The sequence below is a fragment of the Eutrigla gurnardus genome (assembly GCF_963514095.1).
Source record: "Eutrigla gurnardus genome assembly, chromosome: 19".
NCBI classification, from domain to species: domain Eukaryota; kingdom Metazoa; phylum Chordata; class Actinopteri; order Perciformes; family Triglidae; genus Eutrigla; species Eutrigla gurnardus.
This window is the reverse complement of record NC_139930.1, coordinates 5,867,101-5,880,468: the sequence shown is the minus strand read 5'-3', so window position 1 is coordinate 5,880,468 and position 13,368 is coordinate 5,867,101. Positions and strand designations below refer to the sequence as shown.

General features: G+C 42.6%; 1 protein-coding gene across 3 annotated transcripts in view; it reads right to left on the bottom strand.

Moving 5' to 3' along the window:
• Positions 1 to 4,230: 4,230 nt before the first annotated feature.
• LOC311029888 (uncharacterized protein) overlaps positions 4,231 to 13,368 on the bottom strand; it is a 54,079-nt gene continuing 44,941 nt past the window's right edge. For all 3 annotated transcript variants that reach the window (XM_084035285.1, XM_084035286.1, XM_084035287.1), the window contains 10 exons: positions 11,293 to 11,397; positions 10,646 to 10,798; positions 9,887 to 10,054; positions 9,601 to 9,774; positions 8,996 to 9,085; positions 8,821 to 8,904; positions 8,123 to 8,241; positions 7,331 to 7,439; positions 6,562 to 6,725; positions 4,231 to 6,438 (listed from right to left, as the gene is read on the bottom strand). In XM_084035285.1, the coding sequence (XP_083891411.1) occupies positions 6,327 to 6,438; positions 6,562 to 6,725; positions 7,331 to 7,439; positions 8,123 to 8,241; positions 8,821 to 8,904; positions 8,996 to 9,085; positions 9,601 to 9,774; positions 9,887 to 10,054; positions 10,646 to 10,798; positions 11,293 to 11,397 (1,278 nt within the window). In that variant the 3' untranslated portion in view covers positions 4,231 to 6,326. The remainder of the gene's footprint in view (positions 6,439 to 6,561; positions 6,726 to 7,330; positions 7,440 to 8,122; positions 8,242 to 8,820; positions 8,905 to 8,995; positions 9,086 to 9,600; positions 9,775 to 9,886; positions 10,055 to 10,645; positions 10,799 to 11,292; positions 11,398 to 13,368) is intronic.

The window sequence follows — 13,368 nt, the reverse complement described above, 5'->3', positions numbered from 1 at the left end:
GTAGGTGGGTTGGTAGGTAGATGGGTGGGTGGGTGGGTAGGTAGGTAGATAGGTAGGTAGGTCGATAGATGGGTAGATAGGTAGGTAGGTAGATGGGTTGGTAGGTAGGTAGGTAGGTAGGTAGGTAGGTAGGTAGGTAGGTAGGTAGGTAGGTAGATGGGTAGGTAGGTAGGTAGGTAGGTAGGTAGATGGGTAGGTAGGTAGATGGGTGGGTGGATAGGTAGGTAGATAGGTAGGTAGGTCGATAGATGGGTAGATAGGTAGGTAAGTAGATGGGTTGGTAGGTAGGTAGATGGGTAGGTAGGTAGATGGGTGGGTGGGTAGGTAGGTAGATAGGTAGGTAGGTCGATAGATGGGTAGATAGGTAGGTAAGTAGATGGGTTGGTAGGTAGGTAGGTAGGTAGGTAGGTAGGTAGGTAGGTAGGTAGGTAGGTAGGTAGGTAGATGGGTAGGTAGGTAGATGGGTGGGTGGGTAGGTAGGTAGATAGGTAGGTAGGTCGATAGATGGGTAGATAGGTAGGTAAGTAGATGGGTTGGTAGGTAGGTAGGTAGGTAGGTAGGTAGATGGGTAGGTAGGTAGATGGGTGGGTGGGTAGGTAGGTAGGCAGGTAGGTAGGTCGATAGATGGGTAGATAGGTAGGTAGGTAGATGGGTTGGTAGGTAGATGGGTTGGTAGGTAGGTAGGTAGATGGGTAGGTAGGTAGATGGGTTGGTAGGTAGGTAGATGGGTGGGTAGGTAGATAGGTAGATGGGTTGGTAGGTGGGTAGGTAGGTGGGTAGGTAGGTAGGTGGGTGGGTGGGTAGGTAGGTAGATGGGTAGGTAGATGGATGGATGGATGGATGGATAGATAGATAGATAGATAGATAGATAGATCCTAGAATAGGTCGAATAATGTGAGTTGTGCAAGGTAGATGTGGCAGCATGATTTTAGTACTTATTTCCCCCCAACGCTTGTCTTCTTGTCTTTATTAGAAAGATGCCATCATTTGTCTGATGAATCTGAAATGCTCAAGCAGGCTTTATGTCTTTATGAAAGGATCTATTAATATGTGCACATGTCGTCATGAAGGCTTAAGAGCCGTTTTTTGCCAGTGTGTTGGTGGAGGACGGTTTGGCCTGACGAACAGAGAGAAAGTGGTTGTTTTATGTAACGTAACTCAGGCCAACTGCTTCCTTCCTGCTGTACTCAGGATATTACCAATTAGTGGCGACAGCACAGCACAATAGCTCTGACACAAATACTCAGCAGCTGGATGAAGGAAGCAGCACCACGCCCCCCGCTCAAGGGATTTCATGTCTATTTTCAAGTAGACTACGCAGCGATGTCAGTTATACAGGAATATCCATGAAATGTTAGCTAATATTATGCAAATGTCTTGTTAGTCTTATGCGAACGTGTTAGTACATTCCCTACTATAGATACTTGTGTTTAAAAGTGAAAAAGTACAGGCTCTGAAATGTACTCAAAGTATAAAGTATCCCTATGAAGGACATTTCTAATGTTTTTTTTTTTGCAAGGCTAACTTGAGGGAGAAAGTAGAGATATTTGTTTTAAAGTAAAGGTAAAAAGTTGTCAGAAAAATAAACACTGACTTGTGTGCTGAATGCATGATGAACCAACTATATTCACCTCTCAGACAATCATATCTTTCATATGGAGCAGTATATGTACAGGGCCCCGGTCCAAGACGCTGCCAGGGGCCTCACTGCCAGACACACTGAGGAGTTCAATCTAAATGTCTCTTATGAGTCCTGCCAGCATGAGGACAGAAAGGTGGACAGTCCCCGGTCCAAGACGCTACCTGGGGCGTCTTGGACCGGATTACAGGGAAATCCCTGGAGCCTGTGATGAGGTTTGTGATACAGGCTGGATGGAGTCCCTCATGGACTTGATGCTGGAGAGGACATGCTTGGACTCATTAAAACCCACATGAACACGTCAGAATGGCTATAAAGGCATCATGTCACACAGAAGAACATAAAAGACAGCAAGTCTTACGTGAAAACCTCACTTCAGATTATTTATGTGGTCCAGCATGAATAATGTCAAGACTTTACCACATAAAACAGCATCCTATTTCTGGTTATTAACATTAAAAACGTTTCCATGTTAGATTTTGGACACTGACACACAGAAATGGACATAATGAAATCCTCTTTAAATATCCTGCCTCTCTTACAATAACATGTAAAGGATGGTGTCAATTTCATTTGAAACTCAAACCTAATTCATACAACAAGCTGTTTAAACCCCGGCTGTATCCCACTGGTTCCCATGACAACACGTTATTTATCTACCATCAGCGAGAATGAGTCGGACTCCGTTAACTTCAAAGTGATGAATGTTAGGTGAGCTGACCAGCAATTAACCCCAGTGAAATTTATAACTGAGGGAAAGGTCAGAGGTCACGGAACACTTCAGCGAGGGGAGCAGTAGAAATACTCATTCACGTTACAGGAATGTGTGTTGACTCAGCTCTGTACAAACTATCAATCTGATCAGAATATTAAGTATTTTTCTGATTATTTAGGGTTCTATAAGTCTCTTACTTTGATAAACATACAATCTTAGATGCAGAATATTGAAATGTTTTTAATCACATGATCACATGACAAAACACAAAACACTGATTATGATTCAGGAGTCGTGTCGTTTGCGATCTCACTGATAAAAATATCTGCTTTTTTTTTACCCGTTTTTGAATGAAAAAATGACCCAATTTACAGTAATAAAAAACATAGTTGACAAATAGGAATGAAATGTTCAGTTTCACAAAACTTACCATATCTTTTGAAGAGCAACATCTCATTCAGGAATGCAGAATCAAATTGGAAACAACATTTATGTGTGATACATTTTGCCAAAATCAGTGAGTATAAGTTTATTAAAACAAACTGGGTTTCCTTGTCTTCCAGTTTGAGACCAAACTTCATCTGTTCAACGTGCCACAATTACGTCATGCACTATTACAAGTCATGGTTATTTTACGTGGCCTCGGGTTATGCAAATTCATGTCTATAATAATGTAATGTTCTAATTCATGCAGGCAGAACGGAAGAGAAGACTCATTTCAGCTGCAGACTCCTCTCTCTCTCCTTTTCACTCATGTTCTCTCTCTCTCAATAAAAGGCCAAAACAGCACAAAAAAATAAGGCTTTGCTTGACATATGATACGAGGAATTCTTTATGACTTTTTAAACAATTTTTGCAACAATTTATCAATTTTATCAGACTTTCGTGAATTTTCAACATACTGTAGCATACTATGACTTATTTTTTTAATTTGACTATGGCTTTTTATGACTGTTTTTGTCTCACTACACTCAGACTTTACTTGATATACGATACGAGAGATTTCTATGACTTTTTAATCACTTATTACAACAATTTATGAATTTTGTCGATTTACTTTTTTGTGAATTTTCGAAATGCTATAGTATGACTTTTTTAAATTTGACTACGGCTTTGTATGACTGTTTTGGACTCACTACACTCAGACTTTACTTGATATATGATAGGAGGGATTTTAATGACTTTTTACAACAATTTATGAATTCTGTCGACTGACCTTTTTTTTTTGACATTCTATAGGATGACCTTTTTCCCCCTGAAATATTAGACTCTGGCTCTTTATGACCTTTTTGGACTCACCACATTAGACTTTGCTTCTCAGGGGTGCCGTGATGGCTCAGTGGTAGAGTTGGCCCCCGAGTACTAGGGACGAGTCCTCACCGCAGTTTCAGCAACGTCATCCCTATTCGACATGCTCTAGTCTGACTGACTAGTTTACTTTGTCCAAAAAAGTCATAGTATAGTGCATCCATCCAACCAACGTCCACCGCTTATCCTGTATTCAGGGCGGCGGAACCCGAACACACAAACCAGGAATCGAACCCAGGACCCTCCGTCTGTGAGGTGACAGTGCTACCCACTACACCACCGCGCAGCCATTATAATATAATACGTCGAAAATTCATGGAAGTCAGTTGACAGAATTCCTAATTGTTGTAAAAAGTCATTAAAATTGCTCGTATCATATATCAAGCAAAGTCTGAGTGTAGTGAGTCCAAAACAGTCATAAAAAGCCATGGTCAAAAACATTTCTTTTTAAAACTTTGTAAAATAAATGTCAGTAAAGACATCACAGTACAGTATGTCAAGGTCATAGAGTAGCACGTCATAAGAAGTCATACACTTTATGTGAAAAACACACAGATAATACCCAGAATTCACAGTGGAGTATTTATTTGCATTTTGTATCAAGAAACTTCTCACCAAAAGAGAGAATGTGAAAAATAAATACCCGAGAACAGCAGAACCAGCAGGATGTAAATTGTAGTTACAAAAATAAGTCAAAGAAATCTTTTTATACATATCTGTCGACACCATCGCTTTTTGTCACGAATAATGAACCGAAAATAACCTGCAGCACGTATTCCCAACAGCTGAAATATGATCATGTGACTTATGTTGCCGTTAAAAAAAGAATAAAAGCAAAATACACCAAGAAATGTAAACATAACAGAGAATCCAAACGTTATTGGAACATTAGCTCTATGTGTTTGTGACAGGACAGCTGGAACGGGACTCAATTTACTCAATCACAAGCAGGAAGTGACTTTTCTTCCTTCAAATTAAAGTACTTATCAACTTTTTGACTTTATCAATATTGAAGAATGGAACCAGTTCATTTTCTACTGATGATTTGAATCTAACAATGCAGCCATGTTTCTAACTGTCTGTTAGCTTTTTGTAGCAAAACAAAGACATTATTTCCTCCAAAATAAGAGCATACAAAACTTTTAACAGATGGTACAGAAAACCACTTATCATAAACCGCTTCCAATGCAATCTATTATAAATAATGGAAATTATGTTATTATTTTTGCCTGTGCCACACTTTAAGACGCATTAAGACATTTCATCAACTGTATTTAGACTTTATTTGACTTCTGAGAGCTAAAACGTCTCAGCTGCTGCATTTTAAACCTTAAAACCATTACCATTAAAAAAACATGTTTTCATTAATCATCAATCCTTTCGATCTATGCCCGAGCTGATTTAATTTGCATAAATACATTTAACAAAGATGCAGATAAATGAAGTGTGAAGTAAGATTTTCTTCAAATCCTACTTCTTAAATCAGACGGCATGCGGACGGCAGAGTTACATCACGACGGCAGCAAACCCCCCAAAATGCCTGAAACCGAAGTCTAAATCATCTCATTCTCTAAAATGATTTTATGCCCTGCAAGCGATTGCAAATACAGAAAATTCAATAACTTTCAAATCCTAAAAACAACATAAAAACAAATAAAACGCTCAATATAAATAATCTCTTAATTGTTTCGGCGTGTGAATGAAAAAGTACCGTCACATCCAGGGATCCCACCATGTCGTTGGAGTGTAATACGACAACCAGCGTGGAATGTGTTCAAACACTGCATGTGACATAGTGAATCCCTCCTGCAGGCAAAGCTCCACCCAAAACACACAAACCAGAGACGTTTGCCAAACCTACGAGGAGCCAGCGAGCGTTTCAATGTGAACCTTCTAAAAGTGGAACAAACAAACACTTTTCTGCAACTGCATGACGTTGAACACTCACACTCCAAAATATACTTCAGGCTATTAAAGCTTATTTTTTACAGCAACACATTAAAGACGAGGCGCCTTTAAATCCTCATCATGTCACTACTGTCACGAGAAGGTTTCCCTTTATTAACGTGAGCATCTCTGCTCTAATGTGGGTCCACCAGCACTTCCTCACTACACCGCTGCTCTTTGGGATTTCTTTTAGGCAGTTAATGGCTGTAATTCCTACGTGTCACCAGGAGAGGTCAGTAAATATGCGATTTACAGTCTCTTGGGAGGATTCCTGGAAAGAGCTATGTCATTTGATGCTGATTACAGAGAAAATACTGGAGATGCACAATTCAAATGGTACGCTTGCAATTCATTTCCATGGATAATGTTTGAGTCAGTGCATCGGAGGTCGGCAAGCCATGCAAACATTTCAAATCCGTCTGATAATTCAACATTTAACGAGAAGATCTGTCAAGAAATATGAATAACTTTGGTCTTTATGTTAGTACCAGATGACATAGTTCTTTCCAGGACACCACAGTGAAGGGAAACGTCCTGGTGGGGTTTTTGGTTTGGTCACATGAAGCTTTCATCCTTCTCTTTTTTTTGAAGACTAGATTTGGTCCTGGCAGCCTGCAGACGCCTCCTCTCCGTCACTGTGATTAAGTGTGGATGCAGGTCTAAACGCACGTAGACCGCTATGTGATGGCTTTGTAATGAGTGTGAAGTGGGAGGGGTTTAGACTTTGGTGACAGTGTTGGTCTCCAGCTGCTCTTCGTCTTCGTCGTCGACGCTCAGGTCCAGCCTCAGGTTGTCCAGGGTCTGACGGATGGTCAGATTCTCCTTCCGCCTGTTAGAGAGACATGTTGCTTTATTATGAGTCCTGATCATAACAGTGTCACCGTGAACCAGACTGGATGTGTGCCTTTATAGGAGGGTATGAATGTGTGTGTGTGTGTGTGAGCGTCTGTACTTTGTCGTCAGGTGCTGGTCCAGCAGCTGCCTCTGCAGCCGGCCGCTGGTCTCCCTCTCCTCGGCCAGCTCTCTCTGGGTGTGGCGGTACTGGCCCTCCCTCCTGCTCGCCTCCTCCTCCGCCTCGTTCAGCTGCCGCTTCAGGGAGCGGATCCTCTGCGCCATCTGGAGGACCAATCACAGGCCACGCTTAGTGAGGTTTACAACTGAGGCGTAAAAAAAACGATTTTTACCGCTGTTCATGGTCATCAATGTGACGTGTGTGTTAATGTCATAAAAGCACATTTCTTCCGGGGTAATGATGTTGTTGAAACTTTTCTTTTACAATATTTCCTAAAAAGGGAATATTTGTATGACATGACTGCAGTGTTCAGGATTTGATTGCAGCCTTCGGACCTTCTCTCTCGTTTTCCCCCATTTTTAAAACATCCTCTGTCAATAAAGGTGAAGCCCAAAAAAACCCACTATATAATAGCTGAGTCTATACCTCGGCTTCATTAAGGCCGAACAAGTGGTCTCCAAAATGAGACGGTCTGGTCTACAGACCATTTCCTGTTTGTGTCGGCTCATATGTCGGGTTTATCTTCCTGCGACTCTGATGAAGGTTTAGATTCTGAATTGATTTTTTTTTAATTCATACTCATAGTTGCATTTTGCCTGTACGCCAGTGTTCCTGCAGGACGCTCTTATAAATATATATATTTTTATTCCAGTAAATAGTATTATTCCTGCTCAGAAAGTAGCTGACAGACATATTGGTGGAGGGTTACCAGGTCTTTCTGCTCCGAAGCGATCCTGTGTTCCTCTTCCATCTGATCCGTCTGCTCGTTAATCCTCCTCTCCAGCTTACTGATGGCGTTACTCAGGACCGACTTGTTCCTACACACACACACACACACACACACACACACACACACACACACACACACACACACACACACACACACACACACACACACACACACACACACACACACACACACACACACACACACACACACACACACATCAGCTAACTCTCTCCATGAGCTGGAGGAGACGGATCCATCACACTTGTGGTTATATAACAGGATGTGGTGTTTAGTGACGTTCCCTCGGATACATTACACAACTAAAGCACGTTTCATTCTGTTTATTAATTCCTAAGCAAATCAGATCACAACTAAACATTTATTTTCAGATCAAATGATCTCAACCACAGATGGTTTTTCGGAAAGATGTTAGAAAAAAATAAATTATATATATATACAGTATATATATATATATATATATATATATATTAGCACTAGTGTAGCTACAAAAATCACAAGACAAAAAAATTATATATTCTGAGATTTAAGTGGTAAATTTACAAGAAATGTATTTTTCACGCCATCGTAGATACACTGCTGACATTGTTAAAATAATAATTACAAATATAATAAATAAAAAGAAACGTTAATTCAAATTAAAATAAAAGATAGCTTAGAAATAATACAACAATATACCGTCAATTCAGAAAAAATCCTATTAAAGTGAGCGTTGAGAGGAGATTTAAAGGGAGATGCTGCGTAATAACTGACCTCTCCTCGGTCCTCAGCGCGTTCTCCAACTCCTTGACTCGGCTCTCCGCCTTCGAGATGACGTCCTCCTGAACTCTGGAGCTTTGGAGCTCCTCCACCTCCAGATGCAGCTCACGCAGCTACACACACACACACACACACACACACACACACACACACACACACACACACACACACACACACACACACACACACACACACACAGTTATTAGAGATTAGCTATTACATGACACTGTGTTCTTTTAAAGCCAAACTAAGGAAATGAACACGCCTTATATGGACAGTATGCTTCTTTGTATGTGTCTCTGTATGTGTTTGTGTATTTATATATTTATGTAGGGATGTTTACTTGGAAAGCAGTCTAAAATCATTTTGCATATCAAGGTTCTATACAAATATATTGGAATTTGAATATTACCAGAATTTTGCTAGTGTTGTTGTTATATTATATATTAGCTCATTATCACATTAGCTATAATATCTGCTTGTATAAGCCAATATGTGAAAAGAAATTGCAATACAGAAAATGTCAGACACATCTAGAAACAGAGTCTCTATTACACAGTTTGTCCACCAGAGGGCACTACCAAGTGTTTTTTTATTTTCATTTAAGAATGAAATTATAGGATTATTATTTAAAAAAAAGTGTCTTTATGTTGTGTAACACACACACACACACACACACACACACACGGTACCTGTCTCTCCATGGTGGCCTTCTCAATCTCCAGCTGGTCGCTCTGATCTTTCTCCTGAATCAACTTCAGCTGCAGCTGCTCAGACTGACAGCAAACACACACATGTCTTAATAACCGGTAGATGAATGGTAAAGTAATATTTAATAACTTTTAATAACTGTTTCCATGAGCTTACCTGTTCGATGGCTCTCTTGTGTTTGACGGCCCACCTCTGCTCGCTGTCGTGCAGCTCCTCCAGATCGCTCTCCAGGTCGATCATCTTCTCCTGGAAGAGAGTTCAGCAATAATACGTCAGCGTCCAAACAGGTGAACTCTAAACTATTCTGATCTGAGGTCAGCTGTCTGTCGTCTCATCAGCAGAACACATTCAGGCCATTAAGCAACGGCACAGATTAAGTATCTTCAGAAAAAACACCATGAGGAATATTTGGGATTATGGAATTAGCACGCTGATTGTTAAACAGGATTTCCATAATGAATGCCTCATTAACCCCAATTCTGATTCAATGATGACTGATTCATTCGAGTGGACATCTCTGCTTGAGTCCAAAGGTCATGGATGTTTGATCTAATACTGGAAATAGGAAACATCCTTGGGAAATAAATTGCTATTTTTAAAGATCCCATAGAGGTCGACACTTATGTATATTTTTGTCTTGATAATAATAATTCTAATATAATAATTATAATAATTTTTTCGGGTCGCGACCCCCTAGAATAATCAGGGTGTTGTTTGCGCCCCCTGAGTGCTTTAGACCATGTCCTCTCATGAACGCCTACCTGGGCCTGTTTGACCTGCTTGGCCAGCTCGTCCCTGGCCTGGTTGGTGCTCTGCAGCTCCATGTGGAGGTCGTCCACCGCCCTCTCCGCCTGCTTGCACTGCAGCTGGATCCTCTCTCTCAGCTGGATCTCCTCCTCCAGCGTGCGCTCCTTATCGATCAGTTTACCAGAGACCTGCATGGCACACGCAAACACACATCCTCAAGCTGAAGTCATGTCGGGGGGGCCGAGACGCTGGAATCCATGACATGTTAGCAGGCTGACGGTGCGTGGCGAGGTGGCGTACCTCTCCCTGCAGTTTGCTGACGAGCGTCTGCAGCCTCTGCGTCTCCTGCTCCTTCTCCAGCAGAGACTCCTCCAGCTCCTCCACCCTCAGCTGGCTGTCTTCACGCAGCTTCTGCTGCAGGTTGAGCTCGGCGGCGGCCTGCGTGGACACCAGCAGGGCCTCGCCCATCTGGGAGCACACGGAGAACACACATCTGTAGTCATGCACATCTGTACGGACCCGGCTTCACCACGGCAACGCCATGCGAGTAGAGGAACGCATCCTCTGCACTCAGAGTGTCCTGATATTGAGGACTTTTATTAACCTCTTTTGGGTGAGCATGTTTGACACATGCATTTTTGTTTATTCAAAACATTTTTGCAAGTTTTTTCTTTCTTTTTTTATATTTAAAGATTGAATTGATCAGCAAAACTTTATTTTGACATTCTGTCATTTTATTCTGGAAAAGTATATTGCACATTGTTTATTTATGCTGACTTTTTGCATTTTATTGTATTTTGGATCTGCGTTCGTTGTTACCATGGTAACAGCTACTCTTCCTGGGGTCCAGTTTAATAGGTGAGTCAGGAAGGAAACAAGACGGACTTTAGCACCCAACAACATAGGAAGGTACAGGATGGAGGTTATGGTACAGATTATCAGACAAACAGACACTTCATCTGCTTCATCTCCAACCAGCCAGTTAATGACAAAAGTCATCCTTCTAGTTGGAGCGCAGCGAGTCTCTTTTGTCTGAATTCCCATAAAGCATCTCTGTACCTCGGCCTCCAGTCTGAGGATGGTGTTGTTGAGATCTGACGTCCTCTTGTCTCTGGTCTCCTTGTCGACCTCCAGTTCCTCCAGCTGTCTCTCCGCCAGCCACAACTTCTCAGACAGAGACTGGGCGTGCTGCGTCTGCTTCTCCAGGTTGTCCTGAACACAACACATTCCCTTCTTCATCAAGCTGACATTGTGACGGTGTATAAACAGGAAGATCAAGAGTTCATTTATGATTTGAGAAAATCTGCTTTTTTTCAGAATCCAAACAAATCATTTAAAAAGCCACTGGATTTTAAAAAAAAGCATTTTTAAAAACAGACTGTTTCTCAGCTGGATGATTTGTAATGTGACGAATAAGTTGACTCCTGGTTTCACACGGGTCTCCTGGGTGAAAGTCCTGTGTTTTTTGACCCGACCTCTTCCCTACGTAGACTTAATGGCTTTTATACCACCTTAACAGTCCCGGCCTCACGAAAACCTGCATTACATATGAATCTCTTATGTTACCAATTATAGTGAATCACATTTCGTAGGTACGGCTACGTACACACATGGTTTGGGTCATATCAAACGTCAGCACAAGCGCAGTGGACTGACGTTAGAGGTTTGTGTTTGTTTGACAGGAAATGTTGGAAGCTTGCGTGTACCTCAGCATCCTGGATCTTGTTTTTAAGGGACTGCTGGAGGAACCCGAAGGCGTACTCCTGAGTGTTGGCCTCCACCATCATGTCCCGGGCCTCCTTCACCTCCATCTGCACAACACACGAGGAAAGAGTCAGGTGGCTGGATCTCATTTATACCTACAGTATAATCCATCCATCCATCCATCCATCCATCCATCCATCCATCCATCATCCATCCATCATCCATCCTCCATCCATCCATCATCCATCCTCCATCCATCCATCCATCCATCCATCATCCATCCATCCACCCATCCATCCATCCATCCATCCATCCACCCATCCTCCATCCATCCATCATCCATCATCCATCCTCCATCCACCCATCATCCATCCATCCATCATCCATCATCCATCATCCATCCATCCATCCATCCATCATCCATCATCCATCCATCCATCATCCATCCATCCATCCTCCATCCATCCATCCATCCATCATCCATCATCCATTATCCATCCATCCTCCATCCATCCATCCATCCTCCATCCATCCATCCTCCATCCATCCATCCATCCTCCATCCATCCATCCATCATCCATCATCCATCCATCCATCATCCATCATCCATCATCCATCCATCCTCCATCCATCCATCAGCCATCCATCCATCCTCCATCCATCCATCCATCCATCATCCATCCATCATCCATCCATCATCCATCATCCATCCATCCATCCATCATCCATCCATCCATCCATCCATCATCCATCATCCATCCATCCATCCATCCATCATCCATCATCCATCATCCATCCATCATCCATCATCCATCCATCCATCCATCCTCCATCCATCCATCCATCCATCATCCATCATCCATCATCCATCCATCCTCCATCCATCCATCCATCCTCCATCCATCCATCCTCCATCCATCCATCCATCCATCCTCCATCCATCCATCCATCATCCATCATCCATCCATCCATCATCCATCATCCATCATCCATCCATCCTCCACCCATCCATCCATCCATCCATCATCCATCATCCATCCATCCATCATCCATCCATCCATCCTCCATCCATCCATCCATCCATCCATCCATCCATCATCCATCATCCATCCATCCTCCATCCATCCATCCATCCTCCATCCATCCATCCTCCATCCATCCATCCATCCATCCTCCATCCATCCATCCATCATCCATCATCCATCCATCCATCATCCATCATCCATCATCCATCCATCCTCCATCCATCCATCAGCCATCCATCCATCCTCCATCCATCCATCCATCCATCATCCATCCATCATCCATCATCCATCCATCATCCATCATCCATCCATCCATCCATCATCCATCCATCCATCCATCCATCATCCATCCATCCATCCATCCATCATCCATCATCCATCATCCATCCATCATCCATCATCCATCCATCCATCCTCCATCCATCCATCCATCCATCATCCATCATCCATCATCCATCCATCCTCCATCCATCTATCCATCCTCCATCCATCCATCCTCCATCCATCCATCCATCCATCCTCCATCCATCCATCCATCATCCATCATCCATCCATCCATCATCCATCATCCATCATCCATCCATCCTCCATCCATCCATCAGCCATCCATCCATCCTCCATCCATCCATCCTCCATCCATCCTCCACCCATCCATCCATCCATCCAACATCCATCATCCATCATCCATCCATCCATCCTCCATCCATCCATCCATCCTCCATCCATCCATCCATCATCCATCATCCATCCATCCATCATCCATCATCCATCATCCATCCATCCTCCACCCATCCATCCATCCATCCAACATCCATCATCCATCATCCATCATCCATCATCCATCCTCCATCCATCCATCCATCCTCCATCCATCCATCCATCCATCCATCCACCCAGCCACCCATCCACCCATCCATCCATCATCCATCATCCATCCATCCATCATCCATCATCCATCATCCATCCATCCTCCACCCATCCATCCATCCATCCAACATCCATCATCCATCATCCATCATCCATCACCCATCCTCCATCCATCCATCCATCCAT